This window comes from Balaenoptera musculus, chromosome 1 (assembly GCF_009873245.2).
Source record: "Balaenoptera musculus isolate JJ_BM4_2016_0621 chromosome 1, mBalMus1.pri.v3, whole genome shotgun sequence".
Taxonomy (NCBI): domain Eukaryota; kingdom Metazoa; phylum Chordata; class Mammalia; order Artiodactyla; family Balaenopteridae; genus Balaenoptera; species Balaenoptera musculus.
The window spans coordinates 88,936,892-88,963,425 of NC_045785.1; the positions used below are offsets into that span (position 1 = coordinate 88,936,892).

A 26,534-nucleotide genomic window follows, 5' to 3' on the forward strand; every position below is an offset into this window, starting at 1 on the left:
TGATTGCCTGTTTTTTCAGCCTTCTCAACATGGAGTTCTGAACACAGCCAGAGTCCTTCCAAATTCTGCAGCGTTTGAGTATTTTGTGCATGGAAAAAGAAATAAAGAAAATTTAAAATAATATGCGATGTTGAGAAGTCTGATGAGAAACAGGTGCTCTCAGATGTGGTAATACTATAGCTATGGCAATGCTTCTTGGGGATATATAGCAATATGTATTAAAAACCCTAAAAATACGAAGACTAGATAGATCCAGGCATTGGACATCCTGGACTTGATTTTAAAGAAATCATTATAGGTAGGCTCAAAGAGATCTGTTCAAGGCAAGAACACTTACCCAAATGTTGTTACAATAATAAGAAATTATCAAACAGAATAGCAATATGATTGATTATATAAACTATGGTTTACCCATCCAATGAAATACCAAACAAATCATGCTTTTAAAATATATGCCTAGAAAAGTCAGGAGGAATAGACACAAAAATGTTTAGCCATTGTTAATGTGGTTGGGGGCTTTTCAATTCTTCTTTGTACTGGTCTGAATATGCCAAAATTGCTAGAATGAATATGTACTGTTTTAACAAGAAAAAGGGCATTTGAAATAAAGCAAATGAGATGAAAATTGCCATAATTATGCAGAAACACTGTTATGTAGTAACATTTGTTACATAGAAACAATTTCCCAAATATCGCACCTGGTGTGTCCGAGGGCCTTTCTGATGCTTGAGTGGTGAGTTGAGTAGAATTAACTGCCTTTATGGTCAATGACACACCCCAACATCTTTTCTTTATTGACCATTTAAAATGGGCAAGGCACTGTGTTCATACTTATACAAGCTATCTCCTTTATTCCTTAAAACAAACCCCTACGTAGATATTATTCTCATTTTTGCAGACGAGGAAGTTGAAGCTCCAAGAGGTGAAGTAAACATGAGATGCAGGAAGGATTTGAGCCCAGGGACTCCACTGGCACATTTAACCCCTGAGCTATATTGCTTTTCTGATGTAGCTCTAAGCCTGAGCGTCCTCTCTTCTCCAGATCATTTGGAGCAAGAATAAGAGGGTGCAGGGAAAAAGAGTTTTAGTATACGTCTAGCCTCAATCAATGCAAGAGTTTTTGTAACACAGACTGAACTTCACTTTGCTTTCATATTTGCTCTAAAAGGTCTGAAAAATATATGAGCAACTTAAGTGATGCTGAAGATAAGTTTAAGAATACAAGATGAGGGCTTCCCTGGTGGCGCAGTGGTTAAGAATCCGCCTGCCAATGCAGGGGACACGGGTTTGAGCCCTGGTCTGGGAAGATCCCACATGCCGTGGAGCAACTAAGCCCGTGAGCCACAACTACTGAGCCTGCGCTTTAGAGCCTGTGCTCTGCAACAAGAGAGGCCGCGACAGTGAGAGGCCCGCGCACCGCGATGAAGAGTGGCCCCCACTTGTGCAACTAGAGAAAGCCCTCGCACAGAAATGAAGACCCAATACAGCCATAAATTTAAAAAAATAAATAAATAAATAAAAAGAATACAAGATGAGAAATAAAACCTGAGAATATTTTCCCACCGGAAAATTTTCCCATGGGCAATGTAGCGAATACCTCTAATCTTACTCTGAACAAAATATGAGAGTATTTGAAAATCTGTGTAAATACCGACCACGAAAGCATGAGTCTGCTTAATTAACATAGAACATCTGGATGGTAAAAGTTTATTTTATTTATCTGCCAATCTGAAGAGGCAAAAAGTCACTACCAAGGTTGGACAAAGCAGATAATTAACACTATAAATTTTTAGTGAGGCTGCGAGTTCTATTGGTTTTCTCTGATGGCATTAAGATACATACACATGCCCATGTAAAGGAACAATATACACTGAGCTAACTGCACAGAGACCTCATCGTTGGAACATTAACCATGATTATTTTCATAGCTTTGCAATTTTGAGAATATAACGGCATAATGGGAGCAGGAGGGGGCATAGGAAGAGGAGAAGGTGGCAGAAAGAGGCCTGAGTATTCCTTTCCACCAATAGTGAACAAGGACCAAACACAGACGCCATGTGGAACAGATACTAATTCACATAACAGAAAGTGGGCAACTTAACAATCAACTGGTGCAGACTCCCTGTGGAATTCCTCTACTATGACTCAGGTCTCTTATTTTTTCCCGTATCTATGTAATTGAAATGATCTCTGGATCTTTTGCGGGGTGGAGGGAAGAAGTTCTGAACGCAAGAGATTGACCTAGTGCGTAATACACACGTTTTAGTATCCAGGAGATAACCTATGCTTTTATAACAATAAAGATCATTTGATAGTAAGGGTTGTAATTTCTGCCAGTTCCTACTTAATCACTCTTTCAAGAGTTATTTTATACATGTTTCTTAAACAATACATACTTTCTGTAAAATCTAAGAATTAATGTGCAATCTCAAAGTCAGATTCAGTGACAAAGTGCACGACCTGAATCTAGTAACACATTTACTCCTCACTGCATGTAAGTTGCATATAAGAAACAGAGGTTGCACGTTTTTGTGATCCATGCAGTAAATGTTCACAAAAACCAAGTGAACAACTAGACATCCTTTATCTACTAAAATTAACCCTCCCAGTCACAACAGATATCCACAGAAATAAAAGCACTGATGGTTGCACCGAAACCATGCTGGGATAAGTTAGTCCTGGAAGGACCACAAGGGAAGTACTGATAGTCACAAATTTCCCACTTGTTTTTATATGGGATTGAGACTATTCTCTCCTCACATGGCTTTTCCCTATACCACAGGCTTTTGTTGAAGAGGCATTTCAGGCTTCAAATGAAAATAATCATCCTTTAATGAAGAAGCTGAGAAATACTTGTCTTGAGTTTCTGATCCTGCAAACAGTTTGCTAAAGGTCCTTAAGGCAAGTGCCAGAAGTCAAAAAAAATCGTAGAACATTATCAAAACACTGTAAATCAACTATACTTCAATTTAAAAAAATTTTTAAAAATTGTAGAACAGTCTCAGAATGTAAACAATAAAATTGTTGACCAAGGAATTATATCTGTGGATGAAAACTTCTCACAAGAAGACCTATCTGGGTAATATCAGCTTCTTGGGTTTTGAAGTGCCTGTAAATTTTATATGCTAGAAGCCCTAAGCACTTTTTCCCCCTTGTAGAGACTTCTGGAGTAGAAAAAAGTTCATGACGTGCTTAAAAATAAATAAATAAATAAACCGACCATAGCATGAAGAAGCTACTCAAATACCAAGCAGTTTTGAGGTTTGTTTTTGTTTGTTTTACTTTCACATTTTACTTTTGTGGTTGGCATATGGAAAACCAAACTGAGAAATCATAATGTTGGAGTATTTTAAGGGCATGCCGTCATAGATGTTAACAAGCTTATTTATACAATAAGACCTCTGCAGAAAGTGCTCAGCTCGATGCCACATTCCAGAATAGCCACCATTGGTTTCTTTTTCTAAATTGTCTATGTTTACAGGTTTCACAAATACCCCCGAAGTCTTCCCAGTGTGCTTGGCAATGATAAAATTCATGGCAATATCATCACAGTTTTGCGTTTCATCTAACAAAGCATGGACAGCTGCAGGTTGCCTCTGAAAGAGTTCAAGGTATTTGCTATGGAAGAATGAGGCTCCAATCAGCACCAGAGAGTAATGGTCACCATTTCCAAACCCCGGTGTTTGCAGTTCAAAACCTCCATAACTGTAGACACCAGAGGAAGTAGACACATGCTTTCTTGGAACAAATCCTACAATTTGATCAGGAAATTGCTGAAAAGATGGAAAAAGAACAATTAAGTGTGGCATTTCTTTAAAGCTGACATGGTGAAAAGGCAATGATTTACTACAGAAAGAATTAAACTGATTTGTCAATGTTATTTTATTCCTGGCTTCTACATCTCAATTTCCTTTAACTCCAGACAAGTTCATAAATCTATGTCCTGATAAGTTTAAAGGTCAATTCATCATAACCCAAATCTCTAACAAAATTTCTAACCTCACAAATATTCTCCTAATTTACACATTATCCAATATTAATAAATTCGAGTTACCAAAGAGTCTGTTTTTTCAGAGTTTGCTATAAGAGAAGTTGACTGTATGAATGATATTTATTATAGGAGATAAGAAGACATAATGTGATTATTTTGAAAAATTGTTTTAATCTCTTAGGAGTATATAAAATTATGGATTTACATGTATCATTTTACTGTTTTTCCATGTTGATTTCAATGTTTTTGAAAGTCACCATTGATTTTAAACGATGTTATATTTTTATCCCTTTTCAGCTTGGGTGTCTCTTTTTTAAAAACATAATATATATATATATACACACATATATACACACCACACACATATACAGTTGAGCCTTAAACAATGCAGGGGTTAGGGGCACTGACCCCCCGAGCGTAGTAGAAAACTCGTCTGTAACTTTACAGTCAGACCTCCGTATCCACGGATCTGCATCTCCAGATTCAGCCAACCACTGATCGTGTAGTACTGTGGTTTGTATTTACTGAAAAAATCCGAGTATAAATGGACCTGTACAGTTCAAACCCACGTTGCTCAAAGATATATATATATAGATAGATAGATGGATAGATAGATAGATATAGACATATATATATAGATATATGATGAGATGTGTCAGGATCTTTGAAGGATAGTATTAAAACAATAATAGTAGGATGAGAGTGACTAAAAATGAAACAAAAATCAGCAAAGAAAAGCAGTGAATCATGGAATAGAAGCATGAACTTATAGAATTAAAAGGTTTAGTTCAATCTCACAAATAACTTGAGTTTCATTCATTTACGGAACAGACACTAAACTAGGGACACACGCACACAGGTCAGGCTGGGTTAAATCCCGTTTCAAAGAACGCATAGTCTACAGAGGGTGTGATACAGATACGTGAACCAGGAATTACCACACTGTGAGAAAGCTGTAAATGCAGCTGCGCAATTCCCAGGGGGGCACCGAGGACAGGGTGACAACTGTGCTGCCGGGAAGCAGAGGGAATGTCAAGGGTTGGGGGTAAAGGCTGGGAGGCTTCAGAGAAGATGTGCCACTTACACAATCTACGCGATGAAAGAGATCTCACGGGTGACTGGAGGTGGAAAAGGAAAAGCACGGCAAGTGGAGGTGATGGGTGAGTGCAAAGGCACAGATACCTGTCTGCTCTAATCTTGCTTCTCTCTAGGCCCCAAATCACTACACTATGCAGGGCACTGACGGGACAGAACTTTAGGAGTCAGATTATCTTGCGCAGTGGATTGAAACTGTTCTTGATGGTTTTATGAATAAAACCTAAAGTCATATTTATGCATCTTTAATTATGGTTTACTTGGATTGTTCTAATTAACCGCAGTTCTCATATTTCCCCCCACCCTGATATTTTCAGTAAATTGATTTTTTACCTGAAATAGAAATCTCACAGCCGGAGTATTACATTAGAACTTTTTGCCTAGGAAGCTTTTATTTACAGGGCTGGAAAAACTGCTGATATGGAAAAAATCTGTTGATCAGTACACTAGGCATGAAGCTGAAAACTGAAGTTTTGAGAATGATGATATCTGCAGAGTATTGTGACCACTTACCATTAATACCTAATGTTGTTACATCCCAGGTCGCTAATTAAGGAGAGTTACTATAGTGCAAATTAGACCATTTATTGGGTAGCACAGTGTTTAATTACTGGACAGGGCTTCAGAGTATTTGTATGCAGTTCTGGTTTCAGGTACTTGTAATGCAACTTGTAAAAGCTGTCTACTATTAACACATATTCAGTAGGAAAAAGGAGTTTTTATAGAATACCAGGCAATTTATGCCTGTTTATCCCAGCTTGGGATTTAAGCGGGGTGGGGGTGGGGGGTGGGAAACTGCCGCCACAATGGTGCATGCAGAATTATTATTAGTATTATTAATTTTTAAACAATGGTCTCAGAATCAGAATTAAATTTTATGGATGTAATAAATTGTTTCTTTCAAAGGAAGTTCTGCGCAATATTAATACAGAAATACACTTCTCATTTGAGATACAGGCGAAAGTGAGTCTGGATTTTAGTCTTTGCTCTATCATATACCAGATCATTTCCTCATTGTTCTTTGGAAGTCAGTTTTAGCTCTTATTTCCAATATACCAAATATAAATCAAATATAGATAAAAGATATTATAACTTTCAGATTAGCTTAACTGAGCTCAGGAAATCTGATTATGACAAATTCATCTACCTTTTAGATAAAAACTGTCTACGCTGGTTTGGGTGACTCTCACATTAAACCATGCTGCTCTGGTTAAACACTAGATCAGACTTTATACTGATGATTTCATAAAGGATGTAGCAACATTACCTGCCACACGGAGAAAGCAAAAACAAGGTCTTGGGTGCTAATTAGCATGTCATCATCTACCATTAACACCGCTGAAATGAAAGGAAAAAAATTTAAATCAAACAGTTTGGAAATGAAGACAGAAGTTATAAGACACAGTGGTGTTTTTATAAGTCATTCAAATGAAGTATTTTCTGAATGAAATTCAGTAAATAAAAAATGTATTCTTGGAGAGATCTGTCTAGCAGAAAAAGTTTTTACTTGAAATGTAATTGATTTTTGTAATTCCCTGAGGGGGGAATTATCATGTATTTATCATCCATTATCCTAGAAACTAATGAACCTATAAATAAATAAAACCAAGGTTCTTTTAAGCAAATTACAATCTCATGTAACTGCTGTGAGTGGGAGGAAAAGGAGGCGGCAAAAAATACATTAAGCGTAAGTTAAATGGCATTTTACTAACTTCTGTGATGCAGTAATATGTAATCATAGCATATCTTCTTTCACAATATTAACCTCTTTGTCATTGTTGCAAGATATATGCGATTTCTTCCCCAGGAGACTGCTTCTTGACATCTTGGAAACTGCCCCTTAAGTTTTTCAAAATGCTTTCTTATGATTAAATTTCCCTATTTTCTCCAGACAATTAAGACAAGTAGAAGGCCCAAAAGCCGCGTATCCACCCCCAGCTCTGGTTAGCTGCAGCCCTGCCAGACTAAGAACCCAGCTGCAACTCACCATTGGTTTCCAGTTCAGGAAAGACCTGGAGTCGATTTCTCATCCTGTTTGTTGTCTGTACTTTGAAGATCACAGGGACAGGGTGAGGCCCTAGGGAGTTCCATAATTCATCTGGTCCCTTCTCCCCAACGTTGTTCCACACCACAATCACTTTGTGCAGATATGGTACTGCCTGATAATGATTTAAAAGTCTCAATAAGAGATCTGTTCTGTTGTACGTCTGCATTATGAGAGTAAAGGAATCCTGGGTGGACTTGCCCTGGGATTTTATTTCCCTACGCAAAGTGAGCATCTTGTCTTCTTTGATATTAGGAAGTAAAGTGGTCAAAGCCCCAGCTACCAGCAGTAACACAAGGATTACCACCAAAGAGAAACGAAGTACTCGAATCCCCATCACTCTTCCAGGGAGTTTGCAGATGTGGCAACACCTGGAGTAGAAATGGAAATAAAATGCAGAATCTTAGCATTCTTTCTAGTTACCATGTTTTTGTTTTTGCTTTTTTGAGGAGAGAGGTTAATCATCTTTTAGCGGATTCAAGTTCAGTTCACCCTGCCTCTTTGATAAGGTGACTTGGCCTAAGATAAAAACTACAGTGAATAAACCTTTCCTTCTGGGCCTGCTCGCTTTGCAGCTGCAGAGAAAGGGTCATCTACACCCCGAACAGGAAGAATTAGGCAGTGCATTTTAAAATTTGCCCTCATTTCACTACTAAACATTTGGAACTGAGATTATTTTTTTCAGATAGGATTATATTTCTCTTAGTAGTATACAAATTCTTTAAGCAGCTTTATTGAGATATCGTTGACACATAAAAGTTGTATATATGTAAGGTGTACAACTTGATGCTCTGCTATATGTATATTTCAATACACTAACTTTAAACTTACATTTTGGTAGCAAACTTTTTTCCGAGTGAAATCATATGCAGAACCCTAATATATGAAATAAATAATAGTAATAGCAGCAGCAGCAAACAATTATAGTGGGTTTATTACATTCTAGGCCCTGTACTATGTGCTTTGCATGTCATAGTATGTGCTTATTTACTCAGTAAATTAAACAAGTAATCACTGAGCACTTACTGTACCACGCACTGTTTTAGACTCTGTGAATACAGCAATGAATAAGATAGACAAGGTCTCTGCTGTTAGTAGCAGAGGAAATAGTAGGGCCAAACAGATAACAAAGTAAATAAACTCAAAGCTAATTCAGCATGGTGGTAACGAAGAGAACAAATCAGAATGACGTGATAAGCAAGGGCCAGATTACGGGGGATCTTTTTGGCCTGAGTAAGGAGTGTGGATTTTATTCTAAGTGAGATGGGAAGCCATTGGAGGGTTTTGATCAGGGGAGTAACAGAATCTTGTTTATATTTTACTATTATTATTATTATTCCCATTTAATAGTATTTGGATGCTTACAGAGGTTAAATTAACTTTCTCAAGGTTACTAAACAACTGAAGTAATGGATCTAGGATTTTTATCCAGGAAACAACTGCTGCCAGAGCCCAGGCGGTTCATCATCATGGGCTGGGGAGTGTACTGCCAGATTCAAATCCGGGTTGTGCTGAGGTAGGGCTCTTGAGCTTCCAAAGCACCCTCTGTCACAGAACGTGAGGATCACCAGGTATTGTAATCAGCTCTGGACTCTCCTATTCCTCACTATACCTACAGGATCTGCCTGAGACGGCTACAGAAGAGTAGGTGAACAAAAACCGAGGAATGTGGCCTGGAGGATTTATTGGTCAAAATTTTTTATCTGATCAAAACTTAGTCACAAATGTAAGGAAAGGTTAAATCTCATACTGTTTTACAGATACCCAGAACTCTGATTTCTTGGCTTCCAATACAGTTTCATTATCACCCCTACTGCCTCGTTTGGGAGCACTGTTGGCTTTCAATTGCTGCTGTTTTTTGATTCTTCTGCTATTTCTGCTTTTGATTTACTTACTTTACTTACTCCTCCACAAGCCTCCACAAGGTTTTGAGGAATGTCCTCATTTTCTCTTCTGGCAGCTGAGCCTTCAAATACATCTCAGCACTTTTCCTAGATCTATTCTACTACTCTATTCAAGTACAAAAGCCTGAAATGAGGAAAAAGCAAGCTTACAGAAATTTACTTATAAAAAGACTGAAAACCAGTGTAATGAAAACCAGTGTAAAATCAACCAGGAGTTTCTAGACATATAAAAAATATCTTTAAGAAAAAAAAAATAGATCTCTCAGAACCAGAAAGAATGAGATATTATTATTCTTGATGACTTTAATTGACCCATGGTCTATCCACTCTTACTACTTTTAATACAATATTTCCTCTCAGGCTATACAATAAACAGATACTCTTATCTATTCCTTATTACAGATAAATAATATCAAGTTGGAAAAGACTTCTCACTGCTAACTCACACTTGTGGTGTGCTAACTGTACAAGCCACTGTCACTGTTCTTCCTTGTATAACACTGCTTCTGTACAGTTTATTTTGGTTTCCTTCATGAAAAAGTGCCCTGTGTCTGTATCTAAGCTCTTGATTTTGCACCTTGTGGTTTCAGTTGGGCATCTGCAGCTAGGCCACCATTCTACAGACAATCCTAAGACTGTAGTCTAAGTCTTTCTGTCTAACAGATTAGGTTCCAAATGAAATCTCACTTTGCTATTCAAATGACGTCCGATCAGTCTTCTGTTTTTCATCGAGGAAACTTGGCAGTGGTGGAGTTAAAGTGACAGTCACATTCCCCTGATCTTGTTTCATGTTGTGAGGTGTGTTTTGTAACTGCAGCAACAGTTTTTCTCTATACAGTTCAGCAAGGACATAGAGAGGCCATATAGACCATGCCTTTAACATCTCTCTTTAAAGTTCACAGAAGTGGGGACTGGAGAATTCCAAGGCTTATAGGGGAACATACCCCATGATGTGATAATGCGCTGAGGCCTGTGCAAGCAAAGGAAGAACTTATTCATAAGGACAAGGGAATGGTCATTGTCATTCAGCGACTCTCACTTTTCAAAAGTCCAGATTTGAAAAGAAATGTTCCCTTGCAGTAATCTTTTCGGAGAGCTTTCAAGGATATTCTCTCCTGGACTTTCTATGCAGCCTGTTCTGTTAAGAAAAGAAATTTTGTGTTTCTCCTTTTATCATAGCCTCACTCTAAGACACGAATAAAATGAATTATTTTTGAAGTAACTTCAGCTTTACCATGATTACTTTTCAAGGATGGTAATTTAAGGTTTGAGAGCACAAATGTTTTCACTGTATATACCCTTTTACTAAAACAACATATACTGTTAATGTGGTAAACCAAAGAGAAACCATTATGAACTAATAATCTTGGTTCAAAGGCCTTGATAATCCTTCTAATACTGACTCAAAAGCAGGTCTCATAAAACATATTTTCAGTTCTGCATAAAAATGGCTGGTTATAAGCACTCAGAGTTAAGAATCCTCTGACAACTGCATTAAAGTATACCCTGATTAACATCTTTATGTTCATTTTCTTCAGCTGAGTAGGAATAACATACTGTAAAACCTACATAGCAGTGTCTCTAGTCTCTAAAACAGACACTGATAGCTACCTGGCAGTTTTAGTGGAGAAAAAGTAATGAAGATTCATCTCTATAGCCTACTATAAATATACATTGTCAAAGATAATCGTGAACGACTGTTTCACTTTTATCTATACTTTTAAGTGGGAGTTACCCTCCATATCTGTCATAGAAATTTCCTCCTTTAGATAGCTTCTAATCCCCTAGTTTACTTGTATCAAAAATGTTTTGAGAGATATAATTTATATCTTTGGAAAAACATTGTAAATATTTCATGTAGTATTCATTAAATGATATAGCCCGATAAAATTATGTTACATTTGTAGTCTACATAGAAAAGCAAGAAGAACAAAAACTTTATAGACTGCAGTGCAAGTGGCATCTCTGTACTTTGAGAATAGCTGAAGTCTGGAACTTTATGGTAGGCCCACTGGTAACAGCCTTAGAACAGTTTGGAGAGTGATGATGACTTCATAGCTATCTGGATTTCAGTTTATAGCTTTCTTCTGTTCTTTGTCCAGAGAAGAATCTATCACCTAAATCACAGCTTTGAGTTTTGAATGGGGGGATATGAAAAAGAACACATCTGGATAACCTACATCTTACTTAGAAAGAACCAAGAATTAAAATTATTTAATTTAAAATTATATCTATTGATATATATATTTCCTGGCACCCTGCCTCATTCCAAAAAGGATCTGACAGTTCTTAGTCTATCCCCTTTCTGCCCTTCTCCCATCTATGACTATAGTAGATTAAATGTGACTTCGATAAACACAGTAAATGTCAGCAAAACAAAAATCCTTCTTTTTCTCCTAATCATCTGCAAATTCAAAGATCCCCAGATGATATTTTCTGCACATATGTTAACTTATTTAGTTCCTCATGAGTAGAGAGCACATCCTTTTAGTTATTTTGATATGGTTACATAGCATCTCCTAGACCAGGGGTTTTTAACCAGGGACGATTTTGCTCTCTAGGGCACATGGGGCAAAGTCGGGAGACACTTTTGATTGCTGTGACTGGGGCTAGGAGATGTTATTGCTCTCTGGTGGGTAGATGGCAGTGTTGTTGCTAAACATCCTACAATGGACAGGACAGGCCCCACAGCAAGGAATTATCCAGCCTAACATGCCAGTGATGCCAAGGTGGAGAAGCCCTGCTCTACATATATTTTACCTTGAACATGATCGGGGAGGGACTGCTAGCCAGGTGGCCCCTGAAATCCCTACTGCTACTTATTACACTCAAACAATGAAGGATAAAGCAATGTCTCCAAAACTGCCCCAATATCTATATGCCTTATGATACAAACACATCATAAACTCAGAAAACTGAAAGAGACCTCAGAGCCCTCCTAAGCCAGTTTCCTTGTTTCATGGATTAAAGAACCCAAGGTCCAGGCATAAGGAATTTGCCTGAACTGATGCAGCTGCACAACAGTTAACCAGCAGCAGAGCCAGGCCTGGAATCCAGGTCTCTGAGGGCACAGTCCACGACTCTTTCCACTGTGTTATGGTAAATTCTGCAAGGCTGTGTCATAAATTAATATATGAGACTGTCCCTAAGGTACCTGTAAGATAATATGAATATTAATATTGGTATGTTGGGTTTTTTACAACTTTATTAAGATTTATTTCACATACCATAAATTTCACCTATTTAAAGTATACAGTTCAGTAGCTTTTAGTGTATTCACAGAATTGTGCAACCAAGTCTAATTTTACAACATTTTTAATACTCTAAAAAGAAACCCCAGACCCATTCGTTAGCAGTCAACTCCTCATTCCCATTTCCTCTCATTCTCCACCCCAGCACCAGGCAAACACTAATCTACTTTCTATCTCCGTAGATTTGCCTATCCTGGACATTTCATGTAAATGGAATCATACAATATATGGCCTTTGTGCCTGGCTTTTTTCACTTAGAATAATGTTTTCAAGGTTCACCCATGTCATAGTATATATCAGTACTTAATTCTTTTTTTTAATTGCCAAATAACATTCTATTGTATAGATATACCACATTTTGTTTATCTGTTCATCAGTTGCTGGACATTTGGGTTGCTTCCACATTTTGCTATTATGAATAACGCTGTTATGAACATTCAAGTACAAATTTTTATGTGAACATGTGTTCATTTCTCTTGGGTATACAACTGGGAGTGGAATGGCTGGGTCATTATATCAAAATTTTTAAATATTTGAGAATTGAGGTAGCTTTTGGAAAAGCATTATTTGAAATTTTAAGAAATTTTCTTAAATGTGGACATAAGATAGAGTAGGAAAGTAAATAATACAATGAAGCAACAGTTACTAATTCTCTAATGTTTGTCTTTAAATGAACGAGGCAACTTGAATTTTCAAAGACCCACTCTGCAGTTATTTTCTACATCTATCCAAGTTCCTTAGAAGGAACACTATTGAATGAAGAATTCTTTTCTCCAGGCCAGTTCCTTTGGACTGAAAGCAGTAATTATCCAGACAAAAGCTGAAAACAAATAGCCGGAGCATAGCATGAACAAAGATTAGTTATGTCCTCTGACTCATAAGGTAGAAAAGCAATGAACAGCTTCACGAGAAGCTGTCATTTTCCTTTTAATGCCACAGATGGTGGAAGAATAACTAGTCTACCATTTGATTATGAGATTTGCCTCATATTGTATTCTTCTCTGGCTCATCATCCTCCAAAATGTGTACTTGCCTAAAAGCTAATGATTATAGAAGACAGATGCTCAAAAAGGTGCCCTCAGCTGCCATGAGATAAAAGCATTCCAAGGCAGAACACAGAGGCTAATTCAGAACCCGGGCTTCCCTTCTATGAACATGCAAGAAGAATCAGAAGAGACAGTATACACCTGATGAGCAGTTTCTGGCCAGGTTTATGGCATGTAGATGACAAACACTGTTCCAACTGAGGCAAAGGCACATGTGGTACCCAATTCCAAAAGGACTCTTCTTACGATACCTACAGCCAACGTGCTGACCCATGACTCCAAGTATTGGTACATGCTATCTTCTCTACTACAAAACCCATCTCTCTCTCCACCTGACACACCCCTACTCCTTGCCCTTCTACCCCCAAGTCTCTTTCAAACATCCCCTCCCCTGTGGATGTTTCTCTCACCACTCTCCATCCCCAGTGCTATTGGGAACTGGGAACACAGGGCTACTAGACTTTGTGTCCAGGTATTACAACTACTGACCGTGCCTCCAGCTCCTTTTTGACTCTGGCTGCACCTTGAAGGCCGTTTCTGTTAGGCTTTGTAATCCAGAACAGTGCCTGGCCAATTTTTGAGTAAGTGCTCACAACTCACTGTGGCTGAAAGGAGTGAGGGAATCTATGTTTAAATGGTCTTAAACTTCGCCATGAATAAGAAATGCCTGAAATTTTAAAAGAATAAACTCAAATTAAATGCAAATTAAGGCCCAGTTAAGACTCAAGAAACCTTTCCCTCTATAAAAGACCTGCATTATCCCCCATCTGGGGACCAGGACAAGTCATGAGATGTGGTCTCTAGCTCAGGCCACATGAGTCACCTTTCTACCTTTAGTTCTGTGGCCAAACTACTTAATAAAAGATGTCTTAGAAGGCTGATTTTTTCCAAGATATTCTGCTCTTGGAGAATAAGCTGATTTGCCTTGGGAGAAAACCATCACTTGTTAGATAATCCCATCCTGTGACTTCTGGTAACAATAACCAGAAGCTATATTCTTAATCCGGCAGCATATATGATTTAAACAAACAGACAATAAAGTCTTGTCTAGGTGAGAAATGAAAATTTAGTTTGGGTTCAGAAACTGACAAAAACCTATAGAAACCTCAGGACAATTGGCAGAAACAGAAAACTAAGTCAGAACACCGCCCAAGTCAGTTCACTACTGTTTAGAGTAAGCCTCTTCCATTAAAATTTTAAGCAGCACACGCTAGAATCTACTTCAGTGCAAAATCCAGAATGCCAGAAATAGTACATGAAAGGTCACTGTTCTTTATTATGAGTCTTTTCCAGGTGCTAAAGAGTATTCTAAGAGTTTTTGCCTTCGTATTTTCCTATATTCAGGAAATTCATTCTTTTCACTGTTATTTTAGAAGTGCCATACAGTTTTTCTCATTTTCAACCAATGCTATCCTCTCCTTTCTAAATGATTTCCCCTCACTTTTCCTTCTAAGGAGCCCATCCACGTTTTTATGGTTCTTCTCAACTCCCATTACTTTTTTCGCAAGTCTAAATACATCAAAATAAGTTATCTATGTTAACAATATTATTTATTTAGGAATAAGAAAGGCAGGAATTGGAATAGACTTAAAATAATAAATAATAAAAGGGCCCACATCGCGTCACAGATTCACCTAGTGATCTCGCTGTGTTTACAACTAATTGTATAGTGATCCAACCAGATCATTTAGATGACTACAATCTGGATCCACAGTGTCATGGACCAGCTCTTAGGGTTAAAGTGATTTTCTATTGACAGTATAACTGGCTACAACAAATACATGATCATCGATAGCCAATCTAAGTCCTGTCATTCAGAAAGCTTAGGACTATAGACTGCATTTTGAGTCTATAGTTCCGAAACAGAGTTGCTAAAACATATTGATAAATAGCTGAATTTCCTACAGTATCACATTTGAAAAACAGAAGTTGCTGCAACAGGTCATTTCTCACTGCAAGCTGTTAAGGAAAGAATTTCTGCACTGGTCACATTAAATTAGAGCAAGTTCTTCTCCTGGCAGCAAGACTGAGTGAGCCTTACAGGTGAATCAGGTTCAAATAAACACCGAAGACAGCATTTAAAACAGACAGCAGACACTAAGTACCTGTGTCTCCACTTCCCTCCTTAATCTCACCCTGTTATCAGTAGCAAAGGCTGCCTGTCAGTCCTGGCGTTTTTTTTTTTTCCCCTCCTAAGCATCCTGTACAAAGCATCAAATTGCTTCTCAATACTTCTTCAGGCAGCTACTATCAATTAATTAGATTTGCTTTCTCATCATTGATTTAAGAGGAAATAACATAAATATTATGTATAAAGGCTTCTTAAAGCACTGTGTCCTTCAATCCAGCCATTTGTTACTGAGGCAGTGAGGCCTTCTCTACCCTCAAAGTGCACAGGTCTGAATTATGCTAGATGAAAGTTCCTTCTCGTCTTGCATCTTTCTCCAGGAATTGCCAATTAATTGTATGATAATGATGATGGTGGTGTTTGGAGATGACCAAACTTATGGGCATATATCAGGGCAGGAGAAGGAATGGCCTTATTCTTAAGAGGAACATCCACGACTTACAAGGATCCAAGGAGTCAATGCATCCTAAGAAGAAAGCCTAGAAATAGAAAAACATTTTTAGCTCGGTACAGTGCCATGCAAAATCAGTTCCAGAAATGGGTCAAAAACAAGCCAAGTACATCTGCAAATACATTACTTTTACCATTCCGGGATACTGAAGCTTTTCACTTGAACTTCTCTCTGTTTTAGTCACAGGAGGATGGAGGGGAGGCAAGATTGCTGGGCAACAGAAACCTGGAATATTCTATGGAACCCTCTCCCTTTCATACAACACTGGTTTTCAGCAATAAACTCACACTGCAAAATCGTTTCTCTAAGAGAAACAGATTTCATACATATGAATTATGATTTGTAAATAGCTTTAGACATTAAACCTAACAAACACGTAATCATATGAGCTTCCTAACTTTATTAGAGGAAGGTCAGAATATCCATAGTAGTTATGTCAGTCCATAAACATTCCTAGGTGCTTACCATGCACGAGCCCAGCAGTGTCAGGCACTAGGGATGGTAATGAGCAAGACCATCAATTCCTGCCCTCACAGAGCTTAGCAATAGTAATGAAAGTTGTCAGACCTCTTCCCTCTTTATGTTACCTAACAACTCAAATCAGTAATGTTTCAAACCTTCAGAGACACGGGAATTAAAATATATCCACCCCATTTTGTAGATGGGCTAGCTGAGACTGAGAATGTTAAATGATGTTTCCTGAGCCACAGAAAGAGTGGTGGGTCCAAACAAACTCCCGACTCTCACACTTGACCTGCTTTGTATTTTCAGTGTCTTTCAAGTAGTCTCTGTTTTCAGCGTTGTTCTAGTCTACAAGAATATTTCAACTTTGTAGGTATTGACTTTATACTATAATCTGGAATACTATTTCAATGGATAAGATCTAAAACAGGCACTACAGTATTTTCTAACAGATCCTGGCTCAAGTAAAAACTCTTATTTCCAAGGAAACAAAAACACCTCTATAGGAAACAATTTTTCTCAGATAAAAATACTGGTATTTCACTTATGTCCATAGCAGCATTATTCACAATAGTCAAAAGATGGAAGCAACCCAAATGTCCATTGACAGATGAATGGATAAACAAAATGTGGTATAGACATACAATGGAATATTATTCAGTCTTTAAAAGGAAGGAAATTCTGACACATGCTATAACATGGATGAAACTTGAGGACATCATGCTCAGTCATGCACAAAAGGACAAATACTCTATGATTTCACTTACATGAGGAATACAGAGTAGTCAAATTCATAGAAACAGAAAGTAGAATGGTGGTTGCCAGGGGCCCGGGGAACAGAGAAATGGAGAGTTGTTGTTTAATGGTTATAGAGTTTCAGTTTTGCAGGTTGAAAAAGTTCTTGAGATTGGCTGCTCAACAATGTCAACACACTTAACACTACTGAGCTGTACACTTAAAAATGGTTAAGATGGCAAATATTATGTGTATTTTACCACAATTTTTAAAAAGTAAAAAAAAAAAAAAAATACTGGTACTTACCTCATTATGGTAAAGTTTTAATTTTTTAAAAAAATTTTCCTTATGGCTTCAGTAATTGATAGGAACAGGTCCTCTTGGCACTATTAAGGGAAATCAAAGAATTTTCTGTGATGTTTTTATCAATCAGCGGGAAATTTTTTAAAAATGCTTTTGAATGTTATCGTCCATAGGCTTTGAATTATTTTTAGAAATTAAAATTTGCTATACTGTGTTCTAAAAACTACATTTAGGCAATTAGGTAGGTGCTACCTGTCAGGTTGGTGTTAACATTGCTATATTTTTGTTTTCATCTTTCTCTTAGGTATCCAGAAGCAGAATAAACTCACATCATCCTGATGATCTAATGTGTTTACACTTTTGAAACCAGAACATATATGCCATGGAGCAAGACCTCTGAATGCATTAGCAACTTGTATCCAATTTGCACTTGTATTCAATTTCTAGATTTTTAAGTATCTGTAGTTTTATCTACCATCAAACTCCTTTTTTCACTAAAGGTTCATAGGGCATTCAATTTGAAGTACTAAAAAAACTCAGGGTCTAAAATAGGGTTGCAGGTAAATGTCAGGGTTGATTACTGAGGAATGACACATGGCATCCTTCCTATTCCTTACTATTGCCCAAAAGGAGCTGGAACCTTGGCTGGAGATGAGCTTCTGCCCCTTAATCTTCTCGGCTTTCATTTCTCACAGTCCTTAATCACATGTCTAAGAAGTTAGGGGTTTTTTCCCCCATATAGTCTGCACAGTTAACCTAATGCAATTAATTAGTAGATGATCTAAACAAATATTTAAAAGTTCAGGGTAGAAATCCATTTATTGGTTTAAAATGTTCATTAGTATATCTACCTATTTTATAATCTTATAAATCCATAACATATGAAGGAATTCAGAACTGACTGGAGACCCGCAAGATACTGCATCTGTAATGACCACCTGAATAGACCTGAAGAATCATTTTTGATTTTCCAAACTCATATTCTTTCATGATACAAGTTACTGAAGGGGTAAAGGGATGGCTTAGCATGTATCTGGACTCATCAGGTGATAGTTGTTCCTCCTTGCTACACCAAAAGCACCTCTTGTGCACATCTTAAACATCATTTAGTTCTAAAATCCTGAACTGATTTGCCCTCTCCTCACATCCCGCTTCTTCTTCCCAAAAAATTCCTCCGGGGAAAGAAGTTTATCAGGCTTTTTAACCTACCTCCCTTCCCCCACCCCGTGCCCAGCACAGAGCCTAGCACATAGTAGACACTCATTAAATGATTGTGTTTTTTTGGTTTTTTTGTTTTTATTTTTTAACATCTTTATTAGAGTATAATTGTTTTACAATGGTGTGTCAGTTTCTGCTTTATAACAAAGTGAATCAGTTATACATATACATATGTCCCCCTATCTCTTCCCTCTTGAATCTCCCTCCCTCCCTCCCTATCCCACCCCTCTAGGTGGTCACAAAGTAAATGGCGGTTGAATGAATGAAACTGACTTTAATTTTGATATGGCAACATATACTGGTTAACATATATGGGACAAGCATTATTTCAAGATGACAAATCAAGTGAGACATGTCAAACATTTTCCACTCATAGCACTTTTCCTGATTTAGTGTCCAACTTATATTTCTAATAAAATATTTAGTATTGAAGTCGGTAATTATGTCGCCTAAGAATGAAAGATGTGAAGTGGCATTGCCACTTTTTGAAAGAAGGCCCTCACCGGAATAGCTATCTTATATTCTGGCGAGTGAGCAGTGGGGAATTTAGGAGTTCCAGGACCACTGTAACTGAAATTAAACTTCAATTTCTCCAACTTATTTCAAAACTATTTGAAAAAGGGTATTGCAGATTTCTCCATAACCCAGTTGAACAATTTCTCATCTGCAGCAACATAGGACAAAATGCAGAATTTATTTTCAAAGGCAGAATACAAAAACACAGGCTCAAATCGCAGCTGACCTGGATGAGTTAAGAGAACGCTGGAAATCAGTTGCTGAAATTTAGTTATTTCCATATATGCACACCCCACCCCCACCCCCAGTTACATCATACTGAAATAAAGCAGCTTTGGAGAAACACTCAATCGTTGTGGAAATATTTATCTTCAACCTAGTTTGTACCCACTTAACGTTTCCCCAGCAGTGCAGTACAGTAAACCTCAGTCTATGGCTAATATAAAAGCCTCCTAAAAATATAAGTAAATGCTACTAATTGAAAATATTTCTATGTTTAAATTAAAATAATGAAATATACGCCAAGAAAGACAAAGACAAAATACCCTTTCCAGAACTTAATTTCTGAAATCTAGCTGTTTTTACACAGCAGTTTAATTAACACGAACATTAAAAAAAATTGTAGAATAAGTAAATTTTATTTTCAAAAATTAAACCACAGAATCACTACCCCACACACTCACAAAGTTCCAAGGAGTGCAAAACACATATATTCTCACTGCAAAAAGATTTTTAACACGAGAGCATTTTCCTATTTCCTTACCTCGAGTGCAGAAGACTGCAGTGGGACCTAGCCGATTTATTTGCTTCCAGCTTGGTTACGATGAAACGAAAGGGGGATCTCGCTTGCTCATTTTTCGTTTTTTTTCCAAACCCAGCGGCGTGCATTCACCCGGCATTACTCGCTGGATTGACAACCTGGATGAAACGCTGCCCACAAAGAGAGAGCCTGAAGCAGAGGGCAGTCCCGGGTGGCTGCCCCTCCCTTTCGGTGACGCTCCACTTCCTGTTAGACTAAAAGGCTGTTCCCAAGAAGCTCGGTTTTGTAGTTTCTAGCCCACCTCCAAAAGCCAGTCCTCCTTTGCCCCATTTCTCCCCCAGGGTAACAACTTTTAATCATTCAGGTGATGGACCACCTGACCTTACCCAAACAATTTCCCAGAGAGGCGTTGGAAGAGTTCCAACGACCGTGGGTGCCCAGCACTGGCCCGCCGGGCTCGCCCCTGGCCCTCCGCACGCCCTCGCATCCCACCGACGAGTCAGTTTTCCCTGCACTTCCCTGAAACGGGCTATGGGGTTCTCACGAGAATTAGAGCCACGGCGGCGGCCTCCGGGATGACCTGGAAGTGAAGGGGACGTGTAGGAACTCGAGTTTTGGGTTATCAACGGATTGAGATTGTCGGGGAAGCAATGCCTTAACCAAACCTCAATTTCAACATGGTCTCGTAGGAGTTCCTTTTCAAAGCCTCTTTTAAATACCCTTAACATTCTTTCGGAAGACCTTTATTGATTGCCTCCTGCGTGGCAGTACAGAAAGGTCAGGCGCTGTTTTCGGGGGCGGGGTGGATTACTAGGATTTGGGCGCCCATGGAGTTCACCCAGCAAAACCATCATTTGCGCTTCCTGCGGACTGGCGGCGAGAGAATATGTCGCCGCCTGGATTCTTAAGCACTGCTCTCTAATGCACCAGGATTTAATGCTAATAGGGGCAATGGTGAAAGGGCAGGCGCTGGACGCCAGCGCATCCGGGAACAAGAGGGGTAGGCAGTCGGAGTGGGCGTGAGCGGGCTCTCAACCTCCCAGCCAGCCCAGTCTGTGGGTGGCCATCTCAGGATTTTCTTCCTGAGTCCAGGTGGCGGGACTCCACTCCAAGTCGGCCCTTTAGACCACCTAGTAGTTGCCAACTCTTTTTGCCCCCAGCAAAACTCGCGCCACCCGACCCTCGTCGTAAGCCCCGCCCCACCGCGCAAGTCCCGCCCTCGGCCCCGCCTTCCCCCTTTCCCGTCCCAGGACGCGTTGCGCGGCTAGGGCCGGAAGTCGGCGGGTTCTGGGGTGTGTTTCTGAGTCTGTCTGTGTCTCGAAGCGGCGCGCGGCCCGGGGCAAGCGGGATTCCCAGATTCCCATCTGAGGCGTCACCACTGTCACTACCATCACCCACGGAGCCACTACTAGAGGGGAGTAGACCCGGCCCTTCGCCGGGCAGAGAAGATGTTGCCCCTGTCCATCAAGGACGATGAATACAAACCACCTAAATTCAATCTGTTCGGCAAGATCTCAGGCTGGTTTAGGTGCGGGGTGCCGTATTTGCGGGAAGGGGGTGTCCGGCAGAAGGGGAAAAGGCCCAGACCTAAGGATGGCCCGAGGTCCAGGGAGGGAGCGTCAGGGACACCCTCGTTCGTGTGAGGACAGGAACGGGTGTACTGGGAGGGTCCTGAAAGGGGAACCCAACCTCCTGGTCCGGCACTCCTCTGACTTTCCCGGCTATTCCCTACTTGTTTCATGCTTAGGTCTATCCTGTCGGACAAGACGTCTCGGAACCTGTTTTTCTTCCTGTGCCTGAACCTCTCTTTCGCTTTTGTTGAACTACTCTACGGCATCTGGAGCAACTGGTAACCAAAGGGGAAAAGGGTTAGGGCGGAAGCAGCGGGTGGGGGAGACGAAGTACTGTTTGCTGAGTGCCACGTAGCTCCTCACCAGGAGGTTCAGCCCTTGCCTTTGCCACCACCTCTGCTGCTGAATTGCTTTCTCATATCCACACCAATCTGGCACGGTTGCATTTCTTAAGAGCCGAGGCCATCACGTGCGGCAGTTAAGATTTAGGTCCCCTCTTCCTTTTCCCACCGCCCCCCACTCCGTCAAACCGGAGTGACAAGTCCCCTCCTCATTTTGACAGATGGAGAGAGTCTTTTGTCTTTACACACCTTAGCTTTGTCCACTTTCTTGGAATTGGGAGAAACGCGTTTCCTGCCACTCTGTGGGGGAGTGGCATTTGGGATTCACCCTTAAAATTCCGAGAGGGAATATCTGAGATGTTCTACTTAATTTGTTATTAGGTCTTGAAACCAGGAAGAGGTTTATAAAGGGGATATCCAAAGAAACATGTTTTCATTCTCTTTTAATTTTATGCTGAAACTGTATCATGATTTTCCTTTGGTCTTGACTGCGATGGAAGATCCCATATAGTTTTCTAAAAGCCTTACATATCTTGAGTTGATGGTTTTTGGTGTCACCTTTGGTTGTTTTTGTTTTTGTTTTTAACTGCAATGGAAAGAGGTCTATCCAGTGTAACTGTGAAGATGCAGTACTGTTATCCAGGTGTTTGCTGTTGAATAACTTAAGGTCTTGTAAAATTGTTCAGCTAACGATAAGATCATCTCACTTCTAGGTGTACTGATTCCTCTTTAAATATCATACTCACTTGAGAATCTCATAATAGCCAACACTTCAAAATTTTATATAAAACTTAAGTTTTTTCTTGGGTTTCTTGAAATAGGTCTTAGACCCCAAAATAAGAACCCATACTATCTATGCTTTATTTCCTATTAATTAAATAGACTTAGTCTCTGTCCTTTAAGGTCCATTTTCAGAGAGAATTGCTGTTCTTGATTTTTATCTCTATTGAGATTGAACAATGACATTAGATGATACCACCAGTTTTTGTGACATGTATACTTTCATATGAAAAGGTGGACTTTTAAATTCAAATGTCAATTCAGTTTTATCAAAAATACTCAGCAGATTATGACGGATATTGGTTTAGTCACCACTTAAGTGTAAAAGGCATATTGAAACATAATAAAATATCAATATATGTAATAACCATTTTTAATCCTCTGGGAATCCGATATATGTGTCCTGTAATATTAACACCCTTCGATATATTGTACATGTTAAAAGCACTCTATTGTCTTAGCTTGTATTGAAATAATCATACTTTATTATAAATATGCAATATTTATACTATATTTTATATTTTCTTCTTCCTAAATTATGCCATATTGTGGCATATATGCTGGCTGTATCAAGGCTGTATCTTGGTTTGCCTACGTACAGTTTTGCTACAATGACTTTATATTACAATACATTATATTTCACTGTGCTTTCCATTGCATAAATTACTATGTGAAATGTCTTGTTCAAGTGATTCATATTTGAAGTGCCTAAATCATCTCTTTATGGAAAGTAATTCTTTTGATCTGTAGAGATCCATTGAGGAAATTACTAAAACCATTGTTTTCTAAGCCATTAGTCAATATTCATCAGTACATAAGGAAAACATCAGTGATGCATGACTTGTTCTGCCCTCAGGTGGCTTGTTCTTTTAATTTTAGGCCTTTTCTCCTCCAGTTTACTCCCTTTCTTTGTGTTGTATCTTACAGATTTGCAGTCTAGCTCTGAACCACATGCCTAGATTAATTAGCAGGTATACATTTTTATGTTAACCTCCACGTCCACAATCACTTTTCCCCCAATATTAATTTTTATCAGCTAACTGGGAGTACAAATGTGTTCCTGTTGAAGCGTTGGCAGACTTGGAAATTGCTTGGTCCTTTTCACAATCTGGCTTTTTGTCTTATTTAGACACAACAAATTTTGGGCCCCTTTGTTGACTGATCAGCAGTTTCTTTATATGACTAGATTATCTCTGTTCCTGAAGGTTCAATTAGAGTTTAAGTTCCTTGAGTAAATTTGTTACCAAAACTTTTTTTTTGTTTTTGTCATAGTCATTTCTGTGTTTCTTTGCATTCTGTAAAAGTTAAGCTTCAAGATGTTATGAAACATCAAGAGTTTTTTTCCATTATGGAATTAAAAGATAGATAAAACATTCTTTCTCTTCATGAATAAAGGTTCCTAGAAACATTTCATCTAGTTGCAACAAATGTTAAATAGTTTTGGTTCTTATTCAACACTTTCTTTTTAAATAAGAACTTAATTATACTTGGTTTATATTTTTGTTGGTGACAATGTGTCATTAGTGGAGAATAGCTAAGCTCTTTGTATATTTTCCCTCATTAAATATCCAGTGCCATTTACCTTTCTACCAGAATGTAAACTTTATTAAAGTGGTATCTCTTCTGTCTTATTCAGGCACCTTAGTACTTGGTGCATAGTATGCTTAATACATGTTTACAGAATGAAAGAATGAAGGAATAATGAATATATGGAATTAACCTCCCTATACTAACCATGCTAACTACCCCATTTGGGGCAGGGTGAGGGGGACATTAAACCCCTCCTTTCTCTTATTCTTAGTAGGAAAATGGTAGGAATACCATATGTGATCTTTCCTTCTAGGGTTCTTTTCCTTCTAGCATTTTATTTTCATTTACTTATTTATCGTTGAGTGACTAATCTCAAGGTAGAATGGTATATATAAACAATGTGTTTTGTACCATCTAGGATTAAGTTCTTTCTCAAGTTTTAGAAAAACCCCAAATTAGTGATTGCCTAAACAAGATAAAACTTTATTTCCAAAGTGGCTGTTAGAGTTCCAGCCATCCCTAGCAGCAGAATGTCCAGAATGAAAAGGTATGTACAGTGTCTTTTAAGGAGATTTATCTGGACGGTAACACACGACACTTTTCACTGATATTTCAGTGGCTAAACCTTTGTCACATGTTCATGTCCAATTGCAAATGCCATATTTGCTCCAGTCAACCAGGTATTCTGCTGAAAGTCAAGGATTTTTCACTAATGAAGAAAGGGAATACGTACGCTCATGAGGTGAGACTAGAAAGAGAAATAAGCCAGTCGGACCTCTTCTACAGGTGGAAAAGTATAGGCGGTCCAGGGAGTTTTTTACTTTCCAGAGTAGCAGAAGAGCCTAGAAGTACCTGTTATCCAAGTATTTTCTACTGTACAGTGATTTTTTCCCTAGTATCTTAATATAGTTTGCTTTTTTTGTTTTTATGCTCTTCTATTTTATGTTTACTTCACTGTCTTAAAATTTTTAATTTCAGTGTTATTTTCTACCAAAGCTGTTACAACCATTTTCCCCCTTAGACATAGAGGAAACTCATTTAACTCTAAAGGTAAATGTCTTTGTATTAGCAAAGTAATTATGTGTTAAAGAAATGTTTGAGGCCATACCAGTCACTCATTTGGTCCTACTTCTTATAAAGTATGTCATAGCATATGTTTGTAAAGTACTTCCTTGGTAAAGAAAAAGGCTTCCATTAGTTATGTATTTTTCTATAGCATTAAAAATTTTAAATGTCTTAGACTTTTATCAACTTTTCCCTTCTCTTCCCAAAAGACATTACTTATGGTTATGGTGATGACTTTTGCTTTTCTATAGTTTTTTTTTTTTACTTTAAAAATGTAGATTTCTATTCCATTTTGCTGAGAATTTTTCTTTACAGTAAAGGGTTATATGGAATGTAGTGGAGTTGTGGGTTTTTCACTGTAACTCTCATTAGTTTAACAACTTATACAAATATCAGGATTCTAAGGATTTTCTAATTCTTGCTAATTAATCGATAGTTGATAGTTTCTTTCCCCCTTTCTATCTCATGGAACCCAAGTTGATGATTCCCTATCTTCGATTTTGAATTAATATCCAACAACCACTGTAAATATGCTGTTAGCCTAGTTACCAATAGACCTTTAAAAATTTTTTTTATTGTGGGAAATGTATATAAAAGTAGAGAGTTTAGTGGACTTCATGTCTCCATCACCCAGCTTTAATGTTTATTAACATGTGGCCTATTTTATTTCATCTGTTACACTTGTCACCATTGAATTGTTTTAATGCAGATACCAGATATAGTATAATTTCTTCCATAACTACGTCAGTTGAGTCTAAAACATAAGAGCCCCCCTTTTTAACATAATCTGATGTCATTGTGACCTATAAAAATTAATAATTTATTAACATCAAATGTCCAGTGAGTGTTCAGATGTCCCTTATTAAATAAATTCTTTTTAAAGTTGGTTTTACAAATCAGAATTTAAACAAGATCTATGGTATTTGGTTGATATGTCTCATAACTCTTTTTATAGGTTCTTTCTCCCTTTCTTTGTTTTTTCCTTCAATAGACCGTAAATAAAATCCATTTCATAAGTTTCTTTTGCCAAATGTTCTGTTCACATTTATTATATTTTGCTTCAGTGATCAGGTTTCTTTTTTATATCCTAAGAAGTTTTATTAAAATGTCCTTAGAAAGTGGTCACTTAAAAAAAAATGTTTAAAATTACATTTTAGTATTTAGTGTTTAAAGATAGAAGCCTAAAACGAGTAGGCTGCTTTTAGCAACTAATTTTTTTAGTCAAGTCACATTTGATGTGTAAATCATATAACCTTAAATATTCTCTATGCTACCTTTATTTTCTAAGGAATTTTATGCCATGTAGTTTAAGTGATAATTCATAATCAGAAACATTTGCTGAT

General features: G+C 38.1%; 2 protein-coding genes across 6 annotated transcripts in view; one reads left to right on the forward strand and one right to left on the reverse strand.

The window, feature by feature from the left end:
- Positions 1-1,690: 1,690 nt before the first annotated feature.
- EXTL2 (exostosin like glycosyltransferase 2) lies at positions 1,691-20,464 on the reverse strand. 5 transcript variants are annotated; one of them, XM_036830541.1, is made up of 7 exons: positions 20,291-20,433; positions 19,908-20,074; positions 17,414-17,493; positions 7,435-7,501; positions 7,074-7,245; positions 6,354-6,424; positions 1,702-3,773 (listed from the first exon to the last, which is right to left on the reverse strand). In XM_036830541.1, the coding sequence occupies exons 3-7, from the start codon at positions 17,416-17,418 to the stop codon at positions 3,285-3,287; spliced, it is 804 nt and encodes a 267-aa protein (XP_036686436.1). In that variant the 5' UTR covers positions 17,419-17,493; positions 19,908-20,074; positions 20,291-20,433; the 3' UTR covers positions 1,702-3,284. The 5 variants fall into 5 exon arrangements, with proteins under 5 accessions (XP_036686410.1, XP_036686405.1, XP_036686436.1 ...); XM_036830523.1 differs by adding an exon at positions 15,902-15,938 and having other exon boundaries at positions 7,074-7,501; XM_036830515.1 differs by having other exon boundaries at positions 1,691-3,773; positions 7,074-7,501.
- A 698-nt stretch (positions 20,465-21,162) lies between these two features.
- SLC30A7 (solute carrier family 30 member 7) overlaps positions 21,163-26,534 on the forward strand; it is an 80,663-nt gene continuing 75,291 nt past the window's right edge. The window contains exons 1-2 of the mRNA XM_036859491.1: positions 21,163-21,432; positions 21,652-21,753. Coding sequence (XP_036715386.1) covers positions 21,353-21,432; positions 21,652-21,753 — 182 coding nt within the window. The 5' untranslated portion in view covers positions 21,163-21,352. The remainder of the gene's footprint in view (positions 21,433-21,651; positions 21,754-26,534) is intronic.